This window comes from Cygnus olor, chromosome 1, assembly GCF_009769625.2.
Source record: "Cygnus olor isolate bCygOlo1 chromosome 1, bCygOlo1.pri.v2, whole genome shotgun sequence".
NCBI classification, from domain to species: domain Eukaryota; kingdom Metazoa; phylum Chordata; class Aves; order Anseriformes; family Anatidae; genus Cygnus; species Cygnus olor.
This window is the reverse complement of record NC_049169.1, coordinates 602,508-617,069: the sequence shown is the minus strand read 5'-3', so window position 1 is coordinate 617,069 and position 14,562 is coordinate 602,508. Positions and strand designations below refer to the sequence as shown.

The 14,562-nt window shown below is 70.3% G+C and overlaps 1 protein-coding gene across 2 annotated transcripts; it reads left to right on the top strand.

Annotated features, from left to right (window-relative positions):
• The first annotated feature begins 804 nt into the window (after positions 1-804).
• On the top strand, positions 805-14,205 carry MAPK8IP2 (mitogen-activated protein kinase 8 interacting protein 2). Of its 2 annotated transcripts, XM_040544656.1 has the most exons (13): positions 805-908; positions 5,670-5,775; positions 6,306-6,545; positions 8,179-8,281; positions 8,637-8,792; positions 8,919-11,111; positions 11,418-11,493; positions 11,666-11,838; positions 11,956-12,065; positions 12,292-12,411; positions 12,497-12,567; positions 12,751-12,849; positions 12,990-14,205. In XM_040544656.1, exons 1-13 carry the CDS (start codon positions 844-846, stop codon positions 13,060-13,062), a joined length of 3,585 nt encoding a protein of 1,194 aa, XP_040400590.1. In that variant the 5' UTR covers positions 805-843; the 3' UTR covers positions 13,063-14,205. The 2 variants fall into 2 exon arrangements, with proteins under 2 accessions (XP_040400590.1, XP_040400580.1); XM_040544646.1 differs by having other exon boundaries at positions 8,637-11,111.
• The last annotated feature ends 357 nt before the right edge of the window (positions 14,206-14,562 follow it).

The window sequence follows — 14,562 nt, the reverse complement described above, 5'->3', positions numbered from 1 at the left end:
GGACAGCTCCCGGCCTCCAACCCCGGGACAAATCCCGGCCTCCAGCACTGGATCCTGGACATCTCCCGGCCTCCAGGACCGGGACAGCTCCCGGCCTTCAGAACAGGCACAGCTCCGGCCTCCAGCACTGGATCCTGGACAGCTCCCGGCCTCCGGAACCGGGACATGTCGCGGCCTTCAGAACAGGCACGGCTCCCAGCCCCCAGCACCGGGTCCCGGACAGCTCCTGGCCTCCAGCCCCGGGACAAATCCCGGCCTCCAGCACTGGATCACGGACAGTCCCAGCCTCCATCCCCGGCTCCCGGCCAGCTCCCGGCCTCCATCCCCGGGTCCTCCCCTGCCCCCCGGCCGGGGCTGCCCCTCCCCGCACGGCCCCGCACCGCCCCCGCCCCTCCCCGCGTGCCCCCCCGGTGCCGCCCCGCGCTGCTGGGGGGGGCCGGGCGCGTCCCGTGGCTGCCCCCCGCCCCCCCCCGATCCCCCCGACCCCCGCCCTCGCCGCGGGCCCTCGCAGCCCCCCCGCAGCCCCTCGCCCCCGGCAGCTCCCCGGCGCCCCCCGCCCGGCCCCCCCACCTCCTCCGTGCCCCCCCGCTCCCTCCCCACCGCCCTCCTGCCCCCTCCTCCCCCCGTGGGGAGCCCCCCGGCCCCTCCCCACCCCCCTTTCCTGCCCTCCCTGCCCCTCCCCACCACCCCCCTGCTGCCCCCCCGCTGCCCCCTGCTCCCCAGCCCCTCCCCCCCCCGCCCCCTCCCCTCCCCGTCCCCTCCCCCCGCCCCTCCCCCGCCCCGCCCGGCCCCCCCCGCCCCCCCCCGCACACCGCAGTCCGGCGCAGCCCCGGCCGGGAGAAGATGGCGGATCGCGCCGAGATGTTCTCGCTCTCCACCTTCCACTCGCTGTCCCCGCCGGGCTGCAGGTGAGCTGCGCCGGGGCGGGGGCCGCGGGGGGGGGAGGGGGCTGCCCTCTCCCGCCCTGCCCTTCCCCACCTTGCCCTTCCCTTCCCTGCCCTCCCCACCCCCAACCCTGCCCTTCCCCGCGCATCGCCGGTGCGGGGCCGAGACCGGGGGTGGCGCGGGGGGGCCGGAGCCGCCCTTCACCTTGGGCTGGGCTGCGCAGAGCCCGGAGGGCTCCCCCCGGTTCCCCCCCCACCACTCCCCGGTCCCGTCCCCCCTCTCTTCCCGGTCGTCCCCCCCCCCAACCCCCGGCCCACAGGGGCAGAGCCCCGGTCCCGGCCCGTGCCTTTGTCTGTCCCGCTGCAGCCGGCGGGGGGGGCCCCGGAGCCCGGCGGGGTCCTGGGCTGGGGCTCAGCCCCCCCGCCCCCCGTCCGAGCCCCCCCCGCCCAGGCGGCTCCGCACCCCCGGGGTCAGACGCGGGCGCCGCCGGGGAGGGGCCGCGCTCGGGGGGCACCCCCGGGGGTCCGGGGGGGGTCCGGGGCTGTGCCGATGGACGGAGCCTCGCAGCGCGGGGTGGGCGCAGGGCCGCTCCTTTCCACCCCCAGCACCTCGGCTGACCTTGGGGACCCACTGCGGGGCGCAGTCTGGGCTGGGGTCCCCGGGGGGCGCGGGGGGGTGCGGGGTCTGGGTGCGGGACCCGCCGGCTCGGCACAGGGCTCCGGGATGGGGAGGGGTCGGGGAGATGGTGGGGGGCACGGGGGAGGCCCTGGGGGTGCGGAGGTTCACGGGTGGGGGGCTCAGAGGGGATGCAGGACAGGTGTCGTCCCCCCCCCCCGGTGGGCCTGGCCCCCCTATCCCCTCCCCAGGTCTCGCAGCACGGGGACCCCGGGAGAGGCCCCGGTTGCGGTGGTGCAGGGCGGGGAGGATCCGGCCTCTCCCTGCAGCGCCCGTCCCGCTCCTTCTGCCTCCTGCCTGGCACCTGGGCCCTGGCGATGCTCTGGGGGCCTGGCCGGGCTTTCTGCCTGGCCATGGCCCCTCCTGGTGCTCCCCGTGTAGCCCCCAGGCCCCTGCTGCGTGGGGATCGGTGCTGGCCGCCAGCAGCTCCACGGCCCCCAGCAGCTCCATGGCCTCCTCCTTGCAGCCGAGGCCTGGGCCAGGAGGGTCAGGGGAGGCCGCAGGGCCCCAGCCCACCCGGGCCAGCTCCTCTCCAGGGCTGTGAGCCCCCCAGGAGCGGTGCAGACCGCGGCGTCCTCCTGCTACCACCCTCCGATCCCTCCCCACCCGCAGCTGCGGCTCATCCCAGGTGGTGCCGCACGAGCCGCCCCCGGGGCGAAAACCTCTCCTCGTGCCAGACGGAAACACAGAAACACGGAAACACACTGCTTTCCGCATCCCCCCCACCCCTGTGCTCCCCCAGGAGCCAGCAGTCTGGCTCCCGATTTGGCCACAGCCGCCGTTCCCCGCGCCATGGCCCATCGCTGGCTCCTGCAGCCTTCGAGGCCCCGGCGCTGCCCGGGCAGGATCGGGTGCTGAGTGCAGTGCAACGAGGACCAGCCCCGTCCCCAGGCTGCCTGGCCCTGTGTGGGGATGAGGCCCACGGGGGCAGCCCCGGTGTGTGGGTACCGTGATGGAGCTGGTGGCCGGCTCGGGGGGCCTGAGGGGGCTGGGTCCAGGTCGTGCCTGTTGCCAGCAAAGGGCTTCGCCGCGGGGCACTGAGTTGGGGCTTCCTCTGGAGGGAGGCGAAGGAGAGGCAGGTGAAGGCGATGTGGTGGGGAGGGGTCAGCACTACGGGCACGTGGCGGGTCCTGGGCAGGGGAGGGGGCTGCGAGGTGGCTCTTGCATCCTGTGGCTGCTCCTGTGTTGGGGTGGGGGATGCGGGGCTGGTGCTGGGCTCCCCGGGGGGTCAGCCCCGACCTTACTGTGCACCACTGGCCCAAGGACCTGCAGGCACAGCATTGGGCCGCGGGCTGCGGGTCACGGTCCCTAGCCCTTCCCTGCAGGAGAAGCCGTTGCAACGTATCCAGGTCCAAGGAGAACTGTCCAGGGAGCTGAGCTGAAAATAACGAGGAAATTCAATCTTCCCTTGGCCTGGTTGTTGGTCACTCCCTCCACAGAAAGCCCGGCCCACGGCAGCTCCCAGCGCAGACATGCCGGCTCCTGGCTGCGTGCTGATGTGTGCCCGTGCCCCGTGCACCCCAGGGGCTGATGTCAGGGACCCCTTTGGGGCCCAGCCCTCCCCTGCTGCATCCCCCCTGCTCCCCACTGCCGCCTGGCCCAGCCCGGCCCAGCCTAGCGAGGTCAGCTCGGCGTGGGTGGCAGTGCAGCCCAAAGGTGCGCAGTCGCGGTGCTGGTGGTGTCCCGCTGCGAGGTCCGGTGTCCTGCTGCCTTCTGCCACCTCCTGGAGCCCTCTCTCCACGCATGGGGCTGGGGTGAGCTCTGCCCCCCTGGAGCCACCGGCTCTGCCTTGGCTCTGGACCCTCCTTTGGGTGCTGCCCACCCGGTGCCACCTCCCTGGCCGCCGTCTGCTCATCACCAGCGCGTCTGAGGCACCCGCTGCTGCGTCCCTGTGCTGGTGACACTCCCCGTTGGCCGAGGGGCCAGAGTCCGGGTGTCCCTGGGGCAGTGCTGCAGCTCCGGTCCCACTGTGGCCGCCTGCGGTGGCCCCGGAGCTCCGGCTGTGGTTTGTTGTGGCCGTAGCTCGTGACCGGAGCTGCCTGTTGGGCAGAGCACCGCGGTGCTGTGCCATGCCGTGCTGTGCCATGCCGTGCTGTGCCAGCCCATGGCCAGGGTGTGCGTCCTCTCGGCTGGGGATGGGGGCTGATAGCGGCGTTGGTTCCCCCAGCTGGGGACCCAGGGGATGCCGGCACGTTTCCGTGCCAGGACTCGTGGCCGCGGCCGTCCCTGGGGCTGGCAGCTGGGCTCTGCCCCCGCAGCCCCCGGGGCTGTGCCACCGCTGGGGGCCGGGGCCTGGGGCCGGTCCCAGCCCCTCACCCCGTGGGCTGGTGCTGCCACTTCCACCGCCGACTGATGATTTCACCGCCGATCGGAGGATATTTGACGTTGTCTTAATGGCCTACTTCTGGGAATTATGTGATTAGGGGAAAATCTTTTTCTCAGTAAAATTGGAGTAAGCTCCCGGCATCCGTGGTGGAGAGGGGAGCTTGGAAATGGGAGTTAAGGGCAAAAATAGAAGTCAAAGGCAGGGAAAGCAACCCAGGAACAATGTTTGGCTTTGGTTGTCCATGGCCAGGCTGTGATGGGGGTGAGAAAAGATGGCAGGGGCCAGCTGGGACAGGGGTCCGGTGCTGGGCTGGAGCAGGGCACCCCGGGGTGTGCAGCTCCAGCTGGGGACGCTGCTGTGCCCCTGCCTGGCCGGGCCGTGGGTGCCCACGGCGTTCCCCAGGCTCCCGGGGTGCAGGAGGGGGGGTCCCAGCCACAGCCCCGGGCACTGCAGCCCTTCCCTGGTTCAGTACCGACCAGCGGCGATTGGTTTACGTTTTCCCGGCAGAAAATCCTGCCAAGAGTAATATTTTTTTTTTTTTTTCTCCCTGCAGAAAATTTTGGTTTCCATGACACCCTCTTCCCGACAGGGAAATGGCTTGCTTTAATTTTTTTTGACCAGCCTTACCTCAGTATCTCGGTAGGCAGCAGGGCAGCCCTCGGCTTGCCCGCTGGACCGCGAGCACCGCGCTGACGGGCAGGCGAGCGGGGAGCGCTGGGCTGGGGGCAGCAGCCTGGCGCGTGCCAGCCCCGTCCTTGGAGCTGGGCAGGAGCTGCACAAATCCTGGCTCGGGTCAAACGCAGGCCCCCAAAGGTGTGAAAGCAGCAACGCAGCTCGGGTCACCCGAAATGCGGTGATGCCAGCGGCCTGGCCGCCGTCACGTGCGCTGTTTTCGGACCGAGGTGGGGCGGGAGGCTGGGAGGCTCGCTGCCTGCGGTGTGGTGGGGGTTGCGTGGGGCCGGTTGCTGCCATGGGCTTGCTGCCTGCCCAGGGCTTGTGGAGCCTCCCGTGGGTGCCCTCGGGGTGTTCTGCAGGGATGGGTCCGGGGGAGGCTCCCGTGGGTGCTTGCCCAGGGGGGCGCAGGGGCCCCTTGGGTACTGGCGTCACACAGGTGGGCCTGGGGGTGCTGCCACTCCTGGGGCCGGGAGCAGACAGTGCATGGAGGCACCGCATTGCCTCTCCTGGGGCAGCTGGGGCACCCCCAAACTGCAGGGCCTCGGGGAGGCTGCGGGGCCTCGTGCCACGCGGGGCTCCCATCGCCTTGGCTAAAGGCCAGCGGTAACCTGGGGATGCTCAGTGCCGAGCTCGGCAGGGAGGTCCCCGAGCTGAGCCCGTGCTGGGCTCTGCTGTGGCTGCTGCCCTCCCCATCGCCTCCGGCCTCGCCAGTGGGGCAGGTCTGCAGGCTGCAGTGCGGGGTCCTGAGCGGAGCTGCTCCGGCCATGGCTGCCTCGGGGCATGAGCCCACCTCGGGGAATTGCGGCCGCCACCCTGGGTCCCTCCACTGCGCCGCCGGGGCAGAGGGGCTACGGCGTGGCTGTGTCTGCTCCTGTCTGTGCCTGCCCTGCTCCGTGGCACCAATGTCTCTGCTCCCAAAACATGCTGCGGCACCTCGGCCACTGCTGCCGTGCTGGAGACCCGGGGTGATGGTGGCACTGTGCCCTCATGTCCCTGTGGTGCCACGCGGCTTGCCGGGACCTCGTGGTGCCAGGGGGAAGCAGGCGGCATTTCCCCACGTGCAGCCGAGAGATGTCCACAGCCCTGATGTCCCCTGCTCCTCTCCCAGGCCCCCCCAGGACATCAGCCTGGAGGAATTCGATGACGAGGACCTGTCGGAGATCACGGATGACTGCGGGATCGGGCTGAACTATGACTCGGACCACTACGAGAAGGTGCACGAGCCACGTGTGCCAAGGCGGCTGCGGCAGGGCTTGGGGAGATGCGGGGAGGGGGAGCCCCATAAAGCTTGCCCCAGGCAGGGGCTGTCGGGGGAGGTGGATTCGGAGCCCGGGCATCCCCCGGTGGGGCTGAGCTCTGGGTCCCCACCACCTCCGGCCAGGCCCCGCGGGGCAGCCGCAGGAACAGTGATGGCTCAGCAGCCAGCCCGGTGCTGAGCCCGTGGCTGCTCTCACGTGGCTCCGGCTTACTCAGCTCTTCCCCAGCACTGCCCCAGGCACCAGGATGGCCAGGCTGGGGGACACGGGACAGGGACACAGGCAGGGGGGGCGGGCAGGCTGCTGCAGAGCCAGGGGCACCCTGGTCCCCAGCACAGAGCAGGTCCCTCTGCTTGGAGGCCCTCTGGGGCATGGGCAGGAGGCGATGCTGGCCCCGAGCCGCAGGGTGAGGCGTGGGCCTGGCAGCAGGGCCATGGTGGGGTCCGGCACCACCGGCCTGGCTGCTAACCCCGTGCTGCTCCCCCCAGGACTGCCTGGTGCTGGAGCGCAGCGAGCAGCCGCACCCCGTCTGCACCTTCCAGGATGACTTCCAGGAGTTTGAGATGATTGACGACAATGAGGAAGAGGAGGAAGAAGAGGAGGAGGAGGAGGGCAACGAGCTGGAAGCTCCACCGTCCCCTTCAGCCTCGCCTATCCCCTCGCCTGCCCTGGAGGAGACGCAGAAGCACCGGCCCACCACGCTCAACCTGACGGCACCGGGCACCCAGGTGAGGGTCAGGGTTGGGAGCGGGGTCAGCCCCTACCCTGGGGTCTGTGCTCCTGGGGCCTGCGTGTGGGGGGTCTCTGGGGGTTCCACAGAGGCAGGGAGGATGGGGTGAGGGCTGCGTGCCCAGCTGGGGGCTACGGGGCCTGGTAAGCACAGGGGGGGCAGAGAAGTGCAAGGAGGGCTCTAGCTCTGCAGTGGTGGGGCCGAGCTGGGGGCACCGGGGCTGGGTCTGTGCGGCGGCTGCCGGCACCATGGGGTCCCTGCGTGCCCCCGGTGCAGGGCTCAGGGGCCTGTCCCCATGTGCAGGGCTCTGGGGTGAGCTCGGGGTCCGGCACGTCTCCGTGGGGCAACGGTGAGAGGTGCTGTGGCTGCTGGCACCACGGCACCACATGGCCAGGGGTGCGTGTGCATGGGTGTGCATCGGTGTGCGTGTGCACGCTGCGTCCCCCGGGGCTCTCCGTGTGGCAGGGGGCGAGGAGGGCCCTGTGCGTGGTGCTGTGGGGGTGTCCCCGTGTCCCTGTGTCCCCGTGCGCACGCGCCTGCGGTGCTGCCACAGCGCTGCCGGAGCTGCCGCGCCGCCGCAGTGCGTGGGCAGCCGGCGCGGTGCTGCCTGCATCCGGCAGCGTTGCCATGGCGCTGGGGGCTCCTGGCCCCTTGGGGTGGGCTCTGCTCCCCGGCGGGGGGCCGGGGGCCGGTGTTGGGTCAGGGCAGAGCCCTGCCGCCCCTCTGTGCCGCGGGGGATGCACAACGCCCGGTCGCACCGATCGATGACCCTGATCCGTTGTCCCTCGGGGCATGAGGGGGACTGGATCCGGCCCCGTCGGCATGCCCGGGGTGCAAATCCCGGCTAATCCCGGCTCCGTCGCGTTTTGCCTGCTGGGGCCAGTGCAGAGCCTGGTGCTGTGGAGCCCCCCAGCACCCCATCCCTGGGGTGCACGGTGCAGCCCATGTGGTGCTGGTCCCAGTCCCTGCCCCTTCCCCAGCCCCGCAGCCCCCCCGGCCCCGCAGCCCCCATTTGTGGCACTGCGTGCCCCGCCGCACGTTGTGCCAGCCCCGCTTGCTAATCTCCTGGCTCGGCTGGATTATCGCTGCCCGCCGGCCCTAATCCGCAGCTGCCGCCGCGCTGGGCGGGCAGCCCCAGCCCTGCTGGCTCCCGTCCCCCCCCCCCCCGGGGCTGGTGTCCCTTCGAGGGACCCTCTCGCCACGGGTCGTGCAGTTCATGGGGGGACAGGGCTTGTGGGGCCGTGTAATGGGTTTCCCCTGGGGACAGCACCTGTGTCACCGCGTCCCCTGCTGGGCACTGTCCTGGGAAAGTGCCGGTCCCCTGGGTCCCCGTTCTGGGGATGTCACGGCTCTAGTCCGGATCAGTCCCAGGCACGTGTCCCAGCTGCTGCCAGGCCGTGCCATGGGGTGCCACGGGTGGGACCTGACCGTGGGGTGCCCACGGTGGCGGCAGCGGCCAGACCTGCACAAGGCAGCACCGCAGTGGGATGTCCCCTGCCGGCCTGGTCACGTTTGGTGCCAGCACACGTCCGCAGCCCGGCTCCGGCGCGGCCCCCGCTGTGTCCCCTCTCCCTCCCGTACCCTGCCGACCGCCCCGTCCCCAGATGTGCCCGGCTCTGCTCTCCCCGCAGGACTCCCTGAACAACAACGGCAGCTACCCGCCTCCCGCGCACCGTACCACGTGGCAGGATGCCCTTCTCCACTCCTCCTCCTCCTCCTCTTCCTCGCACACCGGTGAGCACAGGACTGTGGGGCAGGGTCCTGCGTGGGTGTCCCGGGACCTGGTGCTGCAGTGGGGCTGCCCCAGACCTCGTTCCCCTTCTGCCAAAGCCAAGGGGGTGTTTGGGCCTTTGTGCCGGAAGCCTCCCAGGCGTGTCCAGTCCAGGCTGGGGGCTCATCCAGCACCGTGTGCGGAGCTGGGGCCTCCAGGGGTCCTGGGCAGAAGGGTCCTCACCCCATGGGGCTGGGGAGCAGGCACAGGCGGGTATGGGTATGGGTGCACCTCGGCACCCCCTCCCCATCCCAAGGTGCGGGAGGGACCGGCTGCGTTGTGGGGAGCTGACCTGAGTGCTGTGCTCTTGCTCCGCAGGACACTCGTCTCCCCACGCCTGCATTCAAGACGGACCCTGCCTGGAAAGCCAGAAGGGGCTGGGGCCGAGCCCCGGGGGGACAGGGCAGGCCCCCACCCCGCCGCAGCCTTCCCTCTTTGACTCGCAAGGCAACAGCCACGAGTCTCTGGCACATGGTAACCCATCGCCCGAGCGAGCCGGGGAAGATTATAATATGAATATCATCTCCTCTGCGCTCAGACCACCACATTCCCCATCTCACCTCTGCCAGCTGCCCCCTGAACCGTCTCTCTCTCCAACAGGGCTGGCCGCTCCTGCTCGCATGCCCGCCGGCTCCGACGCGGGCTCGCAGCCCCAGACCCCCGGGGCCCGGCAGCCCGCGGCTCCGGACGGCCGCTGCGCCCCGCTAAAGCAGCAGGCGGCCGGTGGCCGGGAGAGTCAGGTGCCCAGCGAGGGGGATGGCGCGGGGGCCGGGAGCCCAGGGTCCCCTGTGGCCCCCCGTGAGCAGTGCGGTGCCCCGTTGCCCCCGGAGGAGCTGGCGGCCAGGGCCTGTGCCCAGCGCAGCGAGGGGCCGGGGTCCCGGCTGCCAGGCCCCCACGCGTGCCCCAAGGGGCCGGCGGAGCAGCTCAGCTCCGACGGGGAGGGCCCCCTGCCCAGCCGGGCGGCCAGCGTGCGCGGGCGCCCCTCGGGCTCCTCGGAGACCACCTCGCCCTCCTCGGACCCCGGCATCGAGGCCGACCTCACCAGCAGGACCTCCAAGCCCTTCTTGCCCTGCAGCCGGCACAGCGAGGACCTCAGCTCGCCTGGCTCCGACTCGGACGTGGAGGGGGAGATCGAGGCGGCCTTCGCTGCTGGGCGCCTGGTCAGCAACATGATCTCCTCCATCTCGGAGACGGAGCTTGACCTGAGCAGTGACAGCAGCAGCGGCAGGTCCTCCCACCTTACCAACTCCATCGAGGAGGCCAGCTCCCCCGCCTCGGAGGCCGAGCTGGAGACCGAGCTGGAGGCGCCCGGCGTCATGGGCATCAAGGACTCCCTGCTGCTGGACAAGGGCAAGGAAGAGGAGGAGGAGACCCTGGACAGGGAGCTCCCGGAGAGCGGCATGGTGAGGCGGGAGAGCCTGGCGGAGCTGAAGATGGAGGGCTACTATGACAGCCTGAACCCCGAGGACTCCTCTGCGCCCGTGGACCAGACGGATGTGTCCACCTCCAGCCCCTTGGACCTGAAGATCGACCCAGACCACAGCCTGGAGAGCATCCGGCGCTCCTTCTACCTGCCCGTGGGGCCCAAGCTCATGCCCGAGGCGGACGATGAGGACAACAGCGAGTACGACTCCGACTCGGAGTCGGAGCCTGACCTGAGCGAGGACTCGGACTCACCGTGGCTGCTCAGCAACCTCGTCAACAAGATGATCTCGGAGGGCTCCTACCCCATCAAGTGCCCGGACGAGTGCTTCCAGCAGACCCACTCGCTCTGTGACACCATCTCCCCAGCCTCTGATCTGGAGCCCGAGATCCTGAGCGAGGCGCTGGACGAGGAGCCTGGCTTGCGGGACTCCCCGGTGAGTGAGGGGGAGCCGGCCACCCTGCCCTGTGCCCAGCGCAGCATCGAGCTGGTGGACATGGAGACGCTGCGCAGCTCCCTGCAGCGCGCCGAGGACGAGCACTCCCTGGGCGTCGGGACGGAGACGGCGCCGGAGCCACCTGCAGACGACCCGGGCCCGTTCCTCTTCCTGAGCAACCCCACTAACGACACCATCGCACCCGTCTTCCCGGGGCGCCCCGTCTCCCTCGACAGGCTGGGTGGCTCTGAGGTCCTGGCCACCTTTGGCTGCTGCACGGGGCCACCCCGCAGCCCGCCGCGCAGCTCTCCCGGCACCGAGGCCACCTCTGGCGAGCCCTGTGCCACGGTGGAGCCGGCTGCTGGCACCAAGGACTGGGCCGTCGACAAGGACCTGGACTCAGGCATCCTGGAGGACAACGACATGATTGACGATGTCCGGTTAGAGCCCCTGGGGCAGGACCCCGACGCCTTCCCGCCTGCCCTGGACGTCTCCACCGCCAAGACCAACCGCTGCTTCACCATGGCCTACTCCACAGACGAGGACGAGGCGCCCTACCTGAAGGGCTCCTCCTTCCCCGAGGACCCACGGGGCTTCCCCGGGGAGCTGCCGCTGCCGCCGGCCCCCGAGGCGCTGGAGCCGCGGGCGCTGGACGAGTCCCTGGCCTACGACTCGGTGAAGTACACGCTGGTGGTGGACGAGCACACGCAGCTGGAGCTGGTGAGCCTGCGGCGCTGCACCTCGGTGCTGAGCGATGACAGCGACCTGCTCCGCGCCTGCGACCGCTGCGACCTGGAGGACGAGGCGGCCTTCGAGGATGGGCTGGCGGCCCCCGACGCGCACAGCTCCTCCGAGGACTCGTCCCCTGAGGCCGACCTGCAGTTCTCCAAGAAGTTCCTCAACGTCTTTGTCAACAGCACCTCCCGCTCCTCCAGTAAGTGACCGTGCCGTGCTGTTCCGGCCGTGGGCTGCCTTGTACAGGGGCAAGGCTGTCTGCCCGGCACCGTCCTGCCTTGTCCACCTGGGCACGCCACCAGCACGGCATGGCACAGCACGGGGCCCTGGAGGTGGGCAGGGACTGCACGGCCGCGGGGTGCTGGGGCTGCTCCCAGCGTCTGGGGGCTTCCCCCTGCAGGGCTGCGAGGTGCCACTGGTGGTCCTCTGCCCTGGGGTGCTGCGTGGGGCGCGGGGCTGGGGGCTCAGGGGGGCCCCAGGGTGATGCCGCCTCCTTCTGCCCCAGGCACAGAGTCCTTCGGGCTGTTCTCCTGCATGGTGAATGGGGAGGAGCGGGAGCAGACCCACCGGGCCGTCTTCAGGTGAGCAGTGAACCCGGCCGCCAGCTCCGCTCCCCGTGGCCTCTCCTGTCTCGGGGCAGCTCTGCAGGTGCAGGGCACGGCTGTGGCCATGGGGCGCGTCTCGGGGTCTTGCTGCCTCCCCCTGGCCCCCCCCCCAGGCATGCGTCTTCCTTCCTTCCCTTCCTCCTCGCAGGTTCATCCCTCGCCACGAGGACGAGCTGGAGCTGGACGTGGACGACCCCATCCTGGTGGAGCTGGAGGAGGACGACTACTGGTACCGGGGCTACAACATGCGGACGGGGGAGAGGGGCATCTTCCCCGCCTTCTACGCCCACGAGGTCGTCGGCCAGGCCAGGGACGTCATCGGTAGGAAGCGCTCCCAGCCCCGCGGGTGCCTCCGGTGGGCGGCACGGGGTGCTGGCGGGGGCAGCGGGAGGCTGCGGGGGTCCTGGGCACCGTCTCCTCGACTCCTCTCCTGTTCAGGCCTGAAGAGGAACCCGTGCTGGGTGGAGCGGTTCAACGTACAGTTCCTGGGCTCGGTGGAGGTGCCGTACCACCAGGGTAACGGCATCCTCTGTGCAGCCATGCAGAAGGTGAGGCAGCTTTGGGGGCCGGCAGCGCCATGCAGCCCCCCCTCCCCACGCAGAGACCCTGCTGTGCTCAGGAGATGCGTCTCGCTGCCTCCCCAGCTTGGGCAGAGGATGTGGGTGCTGCGTGGTCACCGGCCCCTTGGTGCTTTCAGCAGGGGCTGGGGCGTGGGTCTGTGCTGGGGGGCCCACTGGGACCACGCGCCCTGATGCCCCGTCCCCACGCCCCCAGATTGCCACCACCAGGAAGCTGACAGTGCACTTGCGCCCGCCCGCCAGCTGCGACCTGGAGATCACGCTGCAGGGCATCAAGCTCATCCTGACAGTCAACGAGTACGGCCGTGACGAGGAGGTGCGGGGGCACTGTGGGAAGGGGTCCCGGTGCGTGTCCCCCAGCCCGCTGGGTGCCCACACCCTGCCGGGGTTTTCTCTTCCAGTTTGAGCGCTGCAGCCACTTCTTCCAGATGAAGAACATCTCCTTCTGCGGATGCCACCCCCGGAACAGCTGGTGAGACCCCGTGCTCCCGCACCTCGGGGTGCACGGGGCTGCTCCTGGGTGCTCCCAGCCCCGCACTCCCCCGCCAAGCAGGGGCAGCCCTGGGGTCCCCGCCTTGGAGCCCTCCTGCGCTGCAGGAGCCCCCCCTGGGGTGAGAGTGGGGTCCCCCGCGCTCACCGTGCCCTCTCCCTGCAGCTACTTCGGGTTCATCACTAAGCACCCGGTGCTGAGCCGCTTCGCCTGCCACGTCTTCGTCTCGCAGGAATCCATGCGGCACGTTGCCGAGTGCGTCGGGTAAGATGGGGACGGATGGGGAGAGGGCTGGGGGTGGTGGGACGGGGGCTGGGAGTGGCGGGGCTGGGGGTGCAGAGGGCGGTGGTGCTGGGTCCTGGCCCCATCCCTGAGCTGCCCCTGGCTGTGCCCTTGCTTTGCAGCCGAGCGTTTCAGGAATATTACCAGGAGCACCTGGAGTACGCCTGCCCCACAGAGGACATTTACCTGGAGTAAGGGGGCAGGGCGCTGTGTCTCCAGCTTCCGCACGCCCCCCCCAGCCCCACAGACGGCCAGAGACTCTGTCTGACCCCACAACCAGCCGGCTTGGCCCCTTCTGCACATGCTCCCACCCATGCCCAACGGACTCACTGCACATCCTCACTGCTTCCCCAGGGGGCTGGGGGCCAGGCCGCGGCCATGGGTGACGGGGGGGGGGCTGGGGTGCGCCCGGCATCGTCCTGGCCATGGGGGTGGCACGGCCATGCCCCGGGCTGGGCGAGAAGCTGCCCCCGTGCATGAGCAAACCAGGTGGGGACACAGGCCCAGGGCTCTCAGCTGTGACCCGGGCCAGCCGCTGCCACACAGGGTGGGGGCACCAGTGGAGAGCAGGGGGGGCTGATGTGTGCCGAGGGGGCAGGGCAGCACGGGGAGGGGAAGGGGGCTGGGGGCTTGCTGTGGGGGGCTGATGGGGGCACGGGCAGGATTTAGGTTCCAGGGTCAGCATCTGCTACCCAGCTCTGTGCTGCCCTTGCACCCTCATGGGGCCCCCAGGCAGACAGAGCTGGGGGGGCTGCAGGAGGGGCTCCCCCCCAGCTGCAGGGCCCCAGGAGCAGCCCCACACCCCAGTGCCCCCCTTCTAATGCCTCCCCAGCCCCAGTGCTGCAGCCCTCAGGAGTGTGGCACTGCCCCTCCTGCCCCTTCACCCCCCCCCCCCAAGCCTCCTGCCCCACGCCAGTCCCCCCAGGGGACCCTGCCTGGCCATGGGGAGTGGGACCGGTGCTGGGATGTGCGGCGCTCAGCCATGGGGGGTGATGCTCCTGGCCCTGTGGGAACCCCCCTGGCCTGAATGTATTTGCCCCAGGAGAGGAGGACCCAGGGCTGGGGTGGCCGCTGCTCCCGGTACCGGGCACGCAGCCCCCCCTGCTCCTCACTGCTGTGCCTGGTGATTTATTTTGCTTGCCGGCCCCGTATATCCGACCAGTGCTAGTTTAGTGACTATACCTCCACTCCGCTCTATGTACCGATATTTATCTCGTAACTCGAACCAACAAGAGGAGTCCTGAGCAACTGTAACTTGTACAAAACCCTGGTTAAAGGTTCCCCCCTCACTGCCTTGTCATCCACTTGGTCTTTCAATAAAATATATGCTTGGTGTGACCGCGAGCCCTGCGGCGCTCTGTGCGGGTCGGGGTAATGCAGCAGTAGCCCTGGGGCTGTGGGGAGGGGGCTGCTTGCGTCAATCCTGGGGGCAGGAGCCCTGGAAAGCTCCTGGGGACGTGTGGGGCTGGAGAGGGGACCCCGTCCCTGCTGCTACCAAGGGTGACTGACATGGCCAGCCCCCGGGTGGCTCTGCCAGCCCGTGGGAGGGGGGCTGCGGGTGGTGAGTGTGGGTGGAGGGGCGCACTGCCCTGACCCCCCCCCCGGCAGTGCTGGTCCCACCATGGCTCGGACAAGGTGGCCAGCAGGAGATCACGGCCGCTTCAGTACCCCAGTATTGCCTGGCAGCAGATGTTC